General features: G+C 39.7%; 1 protein-coding gene across 7 annotated transcripts in view; it reads right to left on the bottom strand.

Moving 5' to 3' along the window:
• The window catches only part of DUSP22 (dual specificity phosphatase 22), a 45802-nt gene that overhangs the window by 19472 nt on the left and 10836 nt on the right, over positions 1 to 15494 (bottom strand). For all 7 annotated transcript variants that reach the window (XM_065052515.1, XM_065052517.1, XM_065052519.1 and 4 more), the window contains one exon: positions 10983 to 11065. In XM_065052515.1, coding sequence (XP_064908587.1) covers positions 10983 to 11065 — 83 coding nt within the window. The remainder of the gene's footprint in view (positions 1 to 10982; positions 11066 to 15494) is intronic.

Raw genomic sequence — 15494 nt, 5'->3', positions numbered from 1 at the left:
GAATTTTGCAGCAGCAAAATGACACATCTACAAGTGCTACATACCAGATAACGGGTCAGTGACTGAGAACAGGATCCCTAAAGAACACACAAAGTTAATCACACAATACCAAGAAAAATTTTGACTCTGAACAGCATAAGGTCCAAAAGTACTGTGAGACATACGCGGTGCTTATGAGGATGTTTGCTCCTTTGTAATGACTGAAGATGTTCTGAAGTCATTAAGAATTACATTCTGTCTGATTACATCCTAAATCATACTACCATACGGTTTATCTGTGAAAGAAAACTGTCCAGCCACTTTTACACAACTGAGTACTCTAGCAAAACAGTATGCATGAGAATAAAAGGAAGGACTTAAAATGCTACTCATTATTTCATGTTTAGTGGGTTTTCCAAGTAACGCTTTTTACAATTGTTCTTCAGAACATTGGCCCTACCTAATGCTGTACATACAACATTTCTGAGATTCTAGTTAGCACTGGAAACTTGAATCTAGAATTTCAGATGTTAAAAGGCAAAGAGCGGGAGAAAGAACCTCAAATTACAAAATTTCTGTTCTCCAAGGGCAGGGGTGGGGGACAGCGTTGTAAAAAAGAAAAAGAAAAAACAATGTTTAAGAAGAGCTGGATTGTATTTTTGGCATTAAACCTCTCTATTTAAATTTATGTAAAGATACGATCAACGACTTCCAAGAAATTTTTTTTAAACCTAAAACCCTAAACTTAAATTTGTGAACCCAGATGCAAATAGAAAACCTCCAGCACCTGGCAAGTTCTTTCAGGTTAGTCAAAAACCATGTGTTAATTTGAGTCGTCACATCCACAGATGAGGGCAGGACGACTTATTTTTGTTTAGGGGTATTTCAGAAAAAAAGCTAAAGTGGGAAACAACGGGCACGAAGCTTCTTCAAGCCAAACCAACAAGAGTTTATCTAGGGTTTTGTCCAGTAATGCACCAAACTAAACCTGCTAAACTGAAAACGGTTTAACCGTTTGTTTGTCCTTTCAGTTACCTTCTGTAGCAATCACCATTGGTGCCAATTTTATTAATGACTCAGTGAAAATACATTTGTGCTTCAGCAAAAAACAACCACTAATTGACTTTAGGGAACAACACACTCAGGTTTGATTTTGAAAAATATTATAGATGAAATTGAAATTACATGAAGAATGTGAACCACAGAAAGCAGGATGCTACTGCAATACAATTTATTTGTTCGGTTTGTGTTATCTTGAATAATACAATAGCTTTCACAAGTCAAGGGTTTTTTTGCAATGTTTATTCATAGTTTTCTTAGGAAGTAGTCTCAGTGACACTTCTGAAAAGTCCCTGTCATTAAGGCTGGAATGTGCCAGTCACAAATATAAAGCAGCCTTTTAAAGCTCCATCCCATCTCAACTCTCTATCACCCCTTCTAGAATTATAAGCGGGTGAACAGTGAAGGATTTTACTTTACTTGCACAAAGAGCTGCACGTATTATTTCTAATCCCAACCCCGAATTCCAGTTCTAACCTGGCTCATCTGAAGGAATGTAGACTGTGAGAAAACACTAATGAGTTTATACTAAATTGTGACTGATCTCCTTTAGGACACACTAAGAATATCTACAGGACTACATACTTCAGCTGAGAGGAAGGACCTTGTTAGTCCACCTTGATTAGATGATTTATTCAAGCCTCACAGGCATTTCAGGGTGCATCAAACATCTGAGCACTACCTATGGCACTTGGTCCCTGAACTGTGAAGGGGTACTCAAGGAGTGCTACAATAAAATAATATATCCCACCTGCCTCTTTCTTTCAGGGAATGCTGGAACATGATTGCTACACCTTTGGAATATGCTCACATTACAAGCATTGGATTAAGGCACTCTCCATATCCTCTCCTCTACACAGAGCAGGTCAGAGCATTTGCTCTGTTTTGGTCAACACTGCTTCCAAGCCACGAGAAACAAAGATTTACATGCACACATATATGCAGAGCTTTTACACTACAGTTAATAAGGTGTTCATGGAATTGCACTTGTTTTCAAATTTACTCTTTTGCAAACAGCTTGCCATTGAAAGCTTCAAATGGTCCTCATCCTCCTCTCCTTGCCATCTACCACCACAGGAACGTGCTTCCCGACATGGCCAGTGTGTGCTGAGCAAGTCAAACAGGGAGCTAAGTCAGTGCATCACCACAGCAGCCTCTGCCAAAGACACCTCATGATGAAGGCCTGGCATGACACACTTGAAAAGCTGCTTTGTAGAAGTCTCTTGTTGGCTTCTTAGTGGCCTACCGATGTCATTTTTGAAAAATTAGTCAGAGCTCCCAACTTCACCACCAGAGCCAATGCTAAACGGGGCATTACTTCAAACTAGAGAGAATCTTCTGGTGCCACTACACCTGAAAGAAAAATGGTAGCTATTTTGCTCAGCATGGTCTTCTGAAACATCTCATGAGGGGAAACCCTTACCATGAAAAGGCAGTGAAACATCATAGAAGAAAGTTTTTATTAGAAGAAGCACTTGTATACTTCCTTTTGATGGTAGCACAAAGCCTGAAAATTCACAGCTTCCAACACTGGTGATATAAGAGCTTAGTGCTACACGTGGAAATGCAACAGTCTGACTTAACCAAACTATTAATTTGCAGAGCTAATCTTTATAAAACAGCAATGACTTTGCAATATGGTATTAGCAACTCCTGATTTTGAAGGCTATCTTGCCATCTTCCTCTTTAATATTGCCCATAAGTCTTTGGGCTGGATACCAAAGACAGCGGAGGCTGTGCAGAGAACATGTTGCCCAACCACACCCAGCAGGGTCTTCTCCCATCATGTCATTAAGATGCAATTTTCATATATGAGTGGCCTCCTACAGCTCAAGACTTCATATGCTATCCAATATTGTTACGCATTTTTAATAGACTAGTAATTCTCAGTTGCTCAGCAGCATTTTGTCCAGAATTAGCACATGCTTTTTTCTTAAAAAAAAAGGAAAAAAACCAACCAAACAAAACCACACACACACCAGGGCTGATTGGTTTCCCATTATTTCCCTATTTAGCTATTTTGTGCTGAGCAGTGAAATGCTTTTGAGTCCAGACAAACTCCTTCTGGACTGGTGTCTGTGTGAGGATATTCCTTTGGATTGCAGAACCAAAGAAGAAAGCACTAAGGCAGCTTTCAGCACTTCCCGAGTTATCAGCTAGGGGAGCTGGGGGCACGACACAATAATTGTTTCTTTTGTTTTATCACAGGGTAATCCCTGCTATATACCCCCCACCAAAAAAAAAAAAAAAAAAGTCAGTTCAGAATATGCAACCACAAGAGAAAGAAATAAAAATTTCTACAAACCTGTGATGGAAAGAATAAGAAAACTAAAAGAGGCTATTCACCTTCAAAGCCTCAGTAAAAGCTCCCCCATAGGAAGCCTCATCACATTAAGTGGTCAGAGTGGATATGATAGGTTTCTATAGCAAAAACCAAACTAGGTGGAAAAATACTATCCACGAACTATGCTAAGTAGATTACTTGCATTGTACTAGAGCTGCCGGTTCAGTTCCTCTATAGCTTAGATTGCTTTTCTTTTCTAAAAAACTGCACATGTATAGTCTAAAGATCATCTGTAAGCATGCAAGACTATAATGTACAGCTAAAGCTGCATTAAGATTTACAACATCAGCCAGGCTTAAAAAATACGAAATGAGATTTCAGATCTTAACACAAGCCAATATGAATGCATTATCTATACTGGGTCTGTAGTCTATGACCATTCAATCTTAGAAACATGGCTCAGTTTTTGATATTTCAGTCATTTACCTCTTCCCTTTCCTTCAAAGGTCTGGAATCGCACTATTTTTTTTAATTCACAAATTTGATCCATCACTTCCTCTTGTGATTTCCCCAGCTGCAATTTTCTCACCCTTAACACCTCACAAAGCAGAAATATCACAGCACTCAGAGAAAAAACTAGTGCAGAGAAGTTATACAGCTTCTCCATAACATTCTTATTTTTCTACAACTTCTACTCCTCACACTTACTGTAACTGGAACAGAACCAGTATCTTTTTATGGCCTGTATTCCATTAATGCATTTGGCTGTTCACTCAGAGAGTGTGAAAGGTTGTTCTAAAAGATCAACACTGATTTTTTTTAACTGTGCTCTTCTCTTTACGTTCAGCTTCTTAGATGCTGAGTATTTGAAACCGGATTTCTACTCCGATTAAAATTTAAAATTTGCAAGCAAAACAAAACAAAAATTCTTTATAACATGACCTGGCCTGTGAAGTTTTTCATTTTCAAATATACTGTTCATTTAAGTTGTGCTGGCTGTACAAGCTAAGACTGGACAAGAAAGATGCTTGGTTCAGTCAGGAATTAGCTCTTTGCTACCTCCCCCATCCCTCCACCCACCTACTACATCAACACATATTTAGGTACTCATCAATTCGGGAAAAGGGGGAGGAAAACCACTACTCTGGACATAGCATGTAACAGATAGTGATGACAGTGTTAATGGCATCAGAATACAAAGGAAAAATAACAATAACTGTCCTCTGCTGATGCTCTGGTTATCTATGCAGAATGAGAGGGAAAAGCATAAGCTATAAAGCTAATATTTTAAGAAAGTCAAAGAAGAGCAAGTGTTCCGTAGGCATCACAGCATATTTTCTAAACAATCAGAAGACATTACTGCAATATTCAAAAATTTCCATACAGTGCTTTAAGATCACCCCTTCTGTTTGGAGAAGAAATCGCATAAACAAGTCAGACTTGAAACAGAACCATATGGCTCATGAGTATTGCAGGAACACAGATCAGTCATTCGCATGAAATGGAGATGCCTAAAACTTACACGGCTTTGGTACTGAGCAGAAAGAAAATTACAACACCCCCCAGGCAAAAAAACTGTGCGTATTTCATTGAGATTTCATTTACTCGCACTTCATCCAAATGACTTTAATTGAAACTATCACATATACTGACAGACTCTTTCCTCATCTGAAAAACAAAAACAAAAACAAACAACAACAAAAACACTAAATAAAAGCAGAATAAATATTCTGTAACAACAGAAAACAAAGAAAGAAAACTGGCATGCATATAGAAGCCACATACTTGCAAAAGCCTGCTCTTAATGTAATTTGTCATAAACAAAATGAGCAGTAGAAAGCTTTTGTGGCAGAGGACAGTACAAGAACGCCCAAGTAAACTCCTGTTGATTTAATATCGTAACGATCACGCTAATGTTGATGTCTCCAAGATGAGTGCAGCGCACAGTGCTACCTGCAATGCAGCAGTGGTCTGTCTGACAATGATAATGCAATAAATAAATTAATGCTGAAAGACTCTACAACCACAGGTGACTAGTAACAGGATTCATACATCTACTAGATCAAACCTCGGGTGCAGGTCAAGAGCAATAGCAAAATTAATGGTAACTGACGTGTGGTGGACTATGTGAAAGAAGCTGGTAGTTTCAGTCCCTTTCCTGATTGATGGACAGGTATCTATGATGCACACAACAGTCACAACTGGAACCTCAAAGCATCTCAGATGGACCATGGAGAGTGAAATGTCCTGACTGTGAAGTGCAAAGCTCAGACACCCATGTACCACAGCCTTACTTGAACCAACTTCCACACAAAAAAAAACGAGTGTGTGAGAAAATACACCGTTGCCTCTGGCAATATACTTCAGCAATTACTTACCCTCCACAATTAAAGCCTCACTTACTTCTAGTCTGAATCTGTGTGACATCATCTGTTAGCCACACATATTGCACTGTTCTCTGAGGTGGGTCCTCTGCCTCTCTTTGGGGATAACACCTCCCTGGGACAGGGCTTCACTGGCCAGCTGACTACACGACCTTCTAGCACCCCTTTCCCCTCCAGGGCTCATGCTGTGCTCTTTCCTGCATTACACACAGCAATCGCTGCCCAAGGCACTGGAGGAAGTGTTCTGGTTTTTGCCAGTATTTCAGCATGTGTACAAGTGTGTGGTTGAGGGGGCCAGAAGGGGAAAAGTGAGAATTTGGACTAAGGATGTTAAGGATGCTGCAAGTTCAGCTGCTTGGATGTAGCTGTCCACCACAGCATGTACTTTCCTGGACGGGATGCAGCAGTCTTCAAGCAGCAGCACAATCCACATCAACGTCCTATTTGGTTTGGGCCCACATTCATCTCCATGTAATATGCCCCAGAACAGGCTCAAACACCTGGAAAGTCCAGAGAAACACTCTTAGCTTCAGTGGACTCACGACCAGATTTTTATAGGCAAGATTAACAAGATTTGCCTTTACCTCCTTTACTTGTGTCAACTGGCACAAAACTTGTTAGACGCCAGATCTTTTTTTAATCCAGATGTTTTACAATGAGGGTGGTAAAATACTGCAATATATTGCCCAGAGAGGCGGTAGTTGCCCTATCCCTAGAAACATTCAAGGCCAAGCTGGATGGGGCTCTGAGCAATCTGATCCAGTTGAAGGCGTCCCTGCTCATTAGCGGGGGTTGGACTAGATGACCTTTGAAGGTCCCTTCCAACCCAAACCTTTCTAAGATTTTATGATCTAATGCAGCAGAATAACACCTAGCTGGCATCCTTTGAAGCAACATCGGGAAAAATTGGTCGGGATTATTTAAAAGTGCTTCCACATTCTCTGTGAGTCCTGACTGACAGCGCCAGCTTGGTTAGGACCTGGCTTTAAAAAGGAAGTTCTAACAAGAGATCCAAAGTCACTTGCAGATATGCTATTATTTAAAGCACACTCTGCGATATGTTTCCACATCTGCTTTTCATTGTCTCTCAAAATCTGAACAGAGATTTTAAAACTTGAACCAGCTGAGAAACAGATTAGAAAGCAAGTGGCAAGAAACCTAATCATTCTCCTCTGTATAGGGGTTTTGTGTGGATTTATAAAACATTTGTGAGTGTTCCATGGGCCGCTGTCAAAAGTGCTCTGGAGGAGCCAACCTGATTCACTAGGGCTGTGCCTCTGTACCTCCATGGGAACAAACATGATGCTGTTGGACATCGCTCTTACTCAGGGGTGACTTCTGCACATCTGAAATAACAAACCTCGTTCCATGCTGTGTGCAGTCCTTTCTCTTTGACATGCCAACAGCTACCTATAGGGTTTTTTTTCTGATGGATTTACAAACATGCATCTTTAAACTACAAAATGCTTACCTAAGTGATTAAGGTTCTGTAAAACAATGGTGTACTTCAATGAAACAATAGCCTTAGGGTGCTCACTAAATATAAATTAATTTCAGGCTTGGTTTTATTAGAAAACTAATTTCCTTGAAACACTTCATACAAAAAGAACTAAGGATCAATTTTGCAATATAGTTCAGGCCAGACATCGGCAAATTTGTTCCAGTCTAAATCACCTGAATTCTTACAAAAGAATTCTATGTCTTGTACTTACTGCAGGCTGCCAGTGTCTAAAGGTACATGTCTTAGAATCCAATTGATTTTTAAACTTACTTTTTTCCATTTATTCCAGCATGAAGGCATGCAATAAGTTAAGGCCAAACTTTGATTATGAGCCACCCATAAAGCAGACATCCACAAGGGTTTGTACCTGATCATCAAGATAATGTCTGAAACCAAATTTCATTAAGTTACTTCTCAACAGGCACACACTATGGCACCTAAACAGATTTAATAAATAGGTTTTTGTGAAACTCTTCAATCATTTTCTACTAAGTCGGCAAGCTATGAGGAACTAAAGCAACATATATTCAAATCCCGCAGTATATAAAGCACAGTGGAAAGCATATTCTAAACAGAATCAAGTAAAAATGGTCTGTAACATCACAGAGAGGGGAAATGCTCTAAGTTACTAAAATAGAAAATAATTTTACAATCTGTAGCAAGTTGGTGTTCACCACATACACTGATGTTTGCTTTTATTCCTTGAGTATTGCATTCTTGGGTATGGACAATGAATCCCGCTTGGTCATTTTTGTTCTCTACCCACCACTATCAGCTTTAAGTACTGTATCAGAAGTGCATTAAAACAGTTATTACCAAAACTCCAAAATCTGACAAGCAAGGTATGGGTAATTTGTCACCTCTTTGAGAGTTATGGTATGCATCCGTATTCGTTTGTTCCAAAAAAGGCCAAATCCTCTTTGACAATATGTTACTACAACACAATTGAGTTTTCAAAATCTAAAACCACTTATTTTCCATGGCTTGCACAGAAAGCATTAAATATTTGTAGCTTTTCCTATAGGTTGATGAGGAAATACTTGAGATAAAATATTGTTAGCAAGACAGATGCAACTACCACAGTCCAAGAAAAGGCAACTTTTTACAGATGATCAACACATACAAAACAGAGAACCTTGGGGGGAGGGGGGGGGAAAAAAAAAATATTCTCATACCACTGCAATTCCACGTTTAAAGGTCTGAGTAACATTGGGTGGATTTCTGAACACAAATGTAAGGCCTTACCTTTCAAGAGTGAAATCTGAGGGGGAAGGAGAAAAGGGAGACACATAGGGAAAGCATTTCCTTTAGACTTCAGTGGACTTGAGAACAAGCCCCAAGCACAGTGTTGATACACAAGCTGTAAACAAACCTACCTACAGCCTGGTAAAGATGTAAATACCAAAGGAAATAACACAACCTAATTTGTTCCTAGGCCCTTGTTCCTAAGCAGAAGTATTTATTTGCAAACAAACAATGCACTACGACCATGAACGATAAAGTAATTAATAATCAGCTCAACTCCCAAGCAAACTAAACTTGCAATCCTTCCACGACTTTAAGAACAGGAGAAAAGGTTTAACAGTTGTCTTCAAGATCACCAGCACACAGAGGAGCATACTGCATGCTGAGAAAACTCTTCTTTTAGATGCAAGGGTGAATAAAGCAAGTCCAGCTTCAATCAGCCACTACTTGTTCCAATGCCACCGTAATTTTTGAGACACTATTGCAAACCAGATTGGGAACAGATCTGGATAAATATAACAGGTCATTTCTTCTGTGGGGGTAGCTAGAGGGAGAAATAGTGACTTGGTTATATTTAACCCACAAAAGCTCCCAGATCCATTTACCACGCAGCCCCACAAACAGATGCACCACTGCAAGCAAGGAGGTGGCATGTGGGCTGCTGAAACTGTCAGTCACCACCACAAGAAACACTGGCCTGAGGCTGCAGCTGATCTGTGCCATAATTAGTCTTCCTACTTTTCTAGTCATAATAATAAAACAAAGCAAGCTTCTATTCATTTTCAAGAACAGCACCATAGAGGAAACATTATATGTCCCTTACTCAGCACAACTATTTCTCTCTTCAAGCAATAGCAGGTTTGAAATTCAGTATGCTTCAGACTTAACAAGCATCAGGCACAACAGAAGTCAAATGGACAGTACAATAAAATCAACAGCTAAAGCTCTGCTTCAGCACACTTCTCAGTTCAAGGTCAACCCTGAATTCACCATTAACTTGATTTTGGTTTTAATCATGGCATACTATGGACATCTTTTGTTCAGCTTACCTACTGACTTGCCTAGGAGAGGTGGAAATTCTGTAGTTTAAGGACTGAATTCACTACAGACTTTTTACATTAAAAGAATGAAAAGTAGAGATTCCTAGCAGCACCTAAGGGACAATACCAGCAACTGCCCTACCCACTATTTTGCCATATTTCCTGAAAAGTGGAACGTTGAGAAGGAACAAACAGATTTAAGGGGACAACAGTTCCAAACACAAATCAAATGGCAGGATTTTAAGGAGTAGCAAAGCCCAGCCAGACTCCTCTCCCTCCAAGGTAAGTTGGCATGAAGAAGAAAGCACAACAGTCCACCACAGGAGACCTGCAGTCTGGTCCCAGCTCTTTCACTGCTTGAGACACAGCAACTCAAGTCATTTCAGCTCTTCAGATCAGCTTCCCTTCAGTAAAATGGGGAATAATACTTCATGTTAAATTGTTGGGGACTTACAGATACTCTGCTATATTAGATGTATCATATGAGGGAGCTCTGGAAAAGGACTGCAAACCTCTTACACAACCATTTGTTATAAAGATGCAAGAAAGGGGCTGTCCTAGTTTCAGCTGGAATAGTTAATTTTCCTCCTAGTAGCTGGTATAGCACTGTGTTTTGGATTTAGTATGAGAAGACTATTGATAATACATTGATGGTTTGATTGTTGTCAAGCAATGTTTATACCAAGTCACAGACTTTTCAGCAAGAAGGCTGCAAGTGCAGAAGAATCTGGGAGAGGGCACAGCCAGGACAGCTGTCCCAAACTGGACAGCTGACCCAAAGGGATATTCCATACCATGTGATGTCAAGCTCAGTATATATTTTGAGGGAAGAAAGAAGAGGAGGATGTTTGGAGTGATGACATTTGTCTTCCCAAGTAACTGTTACACACGATGAAGCCCAACTTTCCTGGGAATGGCTGAACCTGCCTGCCCAATGGAAGTGGTGAATTAATTCCTTGTTTTGCTTTGCTCACGTGGCTTTTGCTTTACCTATTAAACTGCCTTTATCTCAACCCACTAGTTTTCTCATTTTTGCCCATCCAATTCTCTCCCCCATCCCACCAAGAGAGAGAAAGCAAGCAGCTGTGTGTGGCTTAGTTGCTGACTAGAGTTAAACCACAACAAGGGCCCAAGTACAAGGAAGGTTTGGTAGTGAGGAAGGGGAAGAAGGAATGTTGTTGTTTATGTGATGCTTCAACTCCACACAGAAGGAAACTTACCTTTACTACTAAATAAAAAACACAATCCCATTATTGTTACATTGATTGACACTGTAAGTGTCTCTTCCTTTGCCAGTTGCATTTCTTGTTGTTATAACAGCAGCAACAACAAGATCTGTGACTGGATCTCAAGACTACAGCTGTCAACTATTTCAACAAGAAAATCAGTCTCAAAACACCAATTGTATAGAACAAAAAAATTAACTGAAGATGACTATAAGAGTCAACTGCAAAGTAAGGATTTACCATAGTGTCCTCCACACATCTTACCTCAAGCATAGGACGGGCACTGTCGTGGATTGAAAGAATGTGCGTGATGTTATTCTTACTCAATTGCTCTACATCTCGGGCATCTGCAATAAAGGAAAAAAAGGAAGACAATTTCTTTAATCGCTTGAAATAGCCCACTCCCCTTTCCACTGTGCATGTTGAAAACCACTTATCATTGGTACATTTATTTTTGAAGCTTTGTGAAGTAAAGCAAAACCCCAAATGCAGCTGTTCTAGAACACCGTAATCAGAGTGGGTAACGGGAAGACACATTTCTAACTCCAAAACAAATTATATACTATATAAAGAACAAGTCTAAGTGACTCAGGAATGTGTTCTTAAGTCAGAAGTTTCACGTATTTTGCATCTGAAATATAAGCCTGTGTATGCCTGTGTGCAGGTGACAGCCATTTGAACAAGCAGTCAGAGCTTTATAGGAAACAGCTTACCTCCTCTCTACCCACAAATCCCCCTTCAGGAGATATATTTTCACTTGGGAGATAGACCTTATGATATCCAGGTCTGAGGAGTAAACTCAACTCTAGCACTTGAATTCAGGTACTAACAGGGAAGCCAAAAAAATAAGTAGAGTCTTATTTCCTGTGGACTAGTAGGGAAAAATGTGCATTTAGCCAATCCATGCCATAATTTTAAGTCTGAAAAGAGACAAAGACGATAAGGATATGAAAACGTATGAAAAAGCAAAACACTAGATTAAGGAAGCACAGTTGTGAAAAGGTGGTTCCTAGACCTGTAACCAAGGGGTTTCAGACATTCAAAACTGGAAAGCAAACTGGGACGACCGAAAATTTGATGCTAGATATTGCAAAAGCATAGGTTTGTTTCTATGAGAAAGAAGGTAAAACCGATTATCTGTCATCAGTGAGCAACTCTCCCTATACTAAACCATTAGCATACCAGAAAACGACCTCAAAGAACCACTAACACAGGCAAAAGTTAGTTTGCATCCATTTACTTTAGAGCTTTTCGCTTGAGAATGGCACACCACACCATGGCAATTACAGCAGTGGTTTTGTGATGTGAACACCTGCCTGCCAAATCTGCCCATATAATCTGTTCACATTAGCCTGGTTGCACACAAAAAAAAGAGCACTGACCACAAAGGTTTCAAACCGGTTCTCTCTAGGTACAAAAATATCAATAGCATCACCTGTACATTCTTTATGTATGTGCGAGAGTTCAATTAGTATCTCTTGCTTCATCTTATTCCACTCTATTATAAAGCTTCAATGCCTTTTCTACATCACAAAGAGGAATTGGACATTTAACTACATTGCCCCATAGACAAGATCCACGGGAGCACAATAATGGGCAATAAAATTTAAATCTAATCCAATTATGAAAGCTTCTCTAAGGCTAATAAAATGGAGAGAAGAGTCAAAAGTACATTGATTTCACTTGCTAATGGTCAAGCCTGCACAACTAATACAGATGCCTAATCCTTCAGGAGAGAATTAACACAAATTCCGTCTGAAACAGAATTAAGGTCTAGCTTCACAGAACAGTTACAATTTCCTAAAAAATCTCAGAGTGAGCATTTCAGAGAAGAAACACCAATGTTTGCCAAGAGAGGCCTTCTAATCCACCTGACCTTCAGATTTACTAACAGTGTGTAACACAGTCTTGATTCCTCAGAGAACACTTAAGCAGGCAAGGGTTTGGAAGCTCAGAAGCCAGTCTAAGTGCCCCGAAAAATCACTGCTTTCTGTTCTCCAAAGGCTAAGGACGGATTTCAGAGCCTGCTGGCTGGAGCTCATGGTGTTAATGCATAGCTAGCACAATGAGACTCCAATCGTCAGTATGACCCCCATGGTAAGAAATGGCTTGCCATACAAGGCAAACAGCTTTAAAAAGAGATACGGTCCAAATTAAATGTTGGCTCCTTGGAACCAGTCTGAAAGGCCTAATGGACACAGTACAACTCGAAAGGACTGAGAGATTTTAATTTTTCAGATAACCAAGGACTTAGGCTAAAGGAATTTCAACAAATCAAAACTATACAGAAAGACAGTGAGATTTCACATATTCCTAGAAACAAGCTGGAAATGGCTACCCCAGATCCACATGCCCAGGCAACCAGCAGGTCCTCAATGTATTTAGAAAATAACCCAATTTGGTTATTTTGTAATCAAATCACAAAAGCAGAGGAGAAAAAGCCTCCCAGACAATGACTGTATTATCTCCATCTAAAATTTAAACTGTTTACAAAGGGGATTTTCCCCTGGTTCCCCTAGCACCTGCCATAAATCTCTACAGATACTACAGACAAAGCTATTTAAACAGCAATACAAATGAGATACACTGTCACTCGCCGTCTCATATCATAAGCTACAAAAAAATTAAGGGGTTATGCAAGGGACCACCAAAGTCAGAAGAATCACCATTACCACAGCAAATCTAACTTTTTTACTGTAACACCACGCTGCATGACCATATACAGGCTGACAGTTTGAAATCACAGTGTGAAACATCCCATTTCCAAATTTAAAGATGAGAAAAACCTATCAGAGTTCATCTTGGGCATCCCTAAAGGGTCCCTCAAATGCGCTATTATTCTTCACAGCCAGTTGCCTAATATTCTGTTTCACACAGCAAAGTTCTTCTCAGCTGATATGGACTTTTGAGTACAGCCTTCAGGAAACCCTTCTCACACAAAAGGACACAATTTACACTGGGGAAGTTTTCTTCTCTCTCTCCCACACCTATATTTAGCTTCTTTTCCCTCAATTTCAACCTACGACGCCTAGCTTAACCTCTACTCATATGCAGAGAGCTGCAAACACTTAATTGCAAATGCAATGTCAAAATCATCAAAAGAGCATGGTGTGGGGGAGGTGGTCATAATTTGTTTCCCTGCAGCACTTGGAAGCCCTACTGTGTGGCTGAGGAGAAATTCACATCACATGTTGTGCTTCCACCCTTCATGTGGAAAAGGGAGACAATACTGCTCCGACCCCTCTGATTAAGACACATCAATGAATGAAGGGCTCCAAAGCTAGAGTGATGAAGTCTCAAATATACATACAACCATTCTCTCTCTATTTAGTATTTTAGTACCTCCATAGAGATGCAGGGTGAGGAATAAAGATTTCTCCTTTTGTAGAGTTAGATGGGAAGAAACAGCGGTAGAGTCTTTCCCACCTCTACTGCTAGCAATTAAATACAAAAGCACCCTGTCAGGAACAGGGGGAAAAAAAGCATCACAGTGATATGGGCCTTATCTGCAATGTTTAACCACAACTCACCTGTGAATTTAGAAGATTAAATATCTCCACAAAATAAGCGAGATTACTTTATTTTCATTTTGTCATCTTTCTTCCCATTAGCCACCTAACCTAAACTAAAAACATCCTCCCCTTCTTTCTCTTCCAAAGCCAGCATTTATGACCTTGTTGTTAGTCCGAAAAGACAGACATGCTCCTATAATACAGTAAACTAATAAGTATTAAAGTTTCCAGTATAAAATTTTAGGCAAAAACAAGGTAAGTGTTTAGAGAAGGCAAGTCAGCCCAGTACATACAACAGTATTAAGTCTCAATCTACAAATGTAGAAATCCAGTTTTCATCATCACTGGATTTACTATTATTTTTTAAATAAAACAAATTTTTGTCTACACTGTATTTTCTGCTTTAGAGAGAACTAGATATAGACACCTAAAGGAGAACCTCCTCTCCCATGGTTCTGGGCACTAAGAGCTAATACTGAGAATGGTTTCCCATCCGGAAAGCTTTGTTCCACAGTCCAGTGATCTGCACTTACAGAGACACACACAGAAACTAAGCACACGAACAAAAACTTCACATCTCCTGTTCCCACTTCACACCATGTTCTAGTATATATTCTGTCCCAGTCTCTCAGAAGGACATTTTTGGGGTGTGAGAAAGGTGAGGAAAAGGGTCCAGTACTCTGTTTAATGAGAACATCTATAAAATGTCTTCTTCCAAAAGATGACTCTGAAAAAGGGAATAGTATCATCACCCTCTCCTGTTTTCAGTACCTGAAATAAATCCTTAGAAAAGGGAACTTTTCCCTCCCCCCAAAAAAGCAACTGTTAACAGGAATTAACTGGATCTAGAAACACAGCAGAACTACTTAGAGGGCACTGCCTTTTTATACACTGAGTTATGGGAAGGGCAGAAACTTCCCCAAGACTCCTCAGCTCATCCATAGCAACACTGGACTCTTTGGGGGGAATTAAACCTCATATTGTGGCTTTCCCTTTGAAATCAAAAAGCCCCCAAATATACCATTGGAAAAACTTTAATCTTCCAGATATGATTACAATCAAAGAAGGACACGAGCTCTTTAATATTCAAGGTAGGAACACTCTTCATTCTCTGGTGGTTGCTACCACTACACCTTCTGATTTGGAAACAAATAAGCACTCATTTATAACCCCATAACAAAATAAATGGTATTTTTTCTCTTTGTGCAAAAGCTAAAAAGCCCTGTCATATCAGCATCTCAAGGTATAAAGTACTTATTTTTAT

This window comes from Columba livia, chromosome 2 (assembly GCF_036013475.1).
Source record: "Columba livia isolate bColLiv1 breed racing homer chromosome 2, bColLiv1.pat.W.v2, whole genome shotgun sequence".
Lineage (NCBI taxonomy): Eukaryota > Metazoa > Chordata > Aves > Columbiformes > Columbidae > Columba > Columba livia.
Note: the sequence above shows the minus strand (reverse complement) of the source record. Positions and strands in the feature narration are given on the sequence as shown.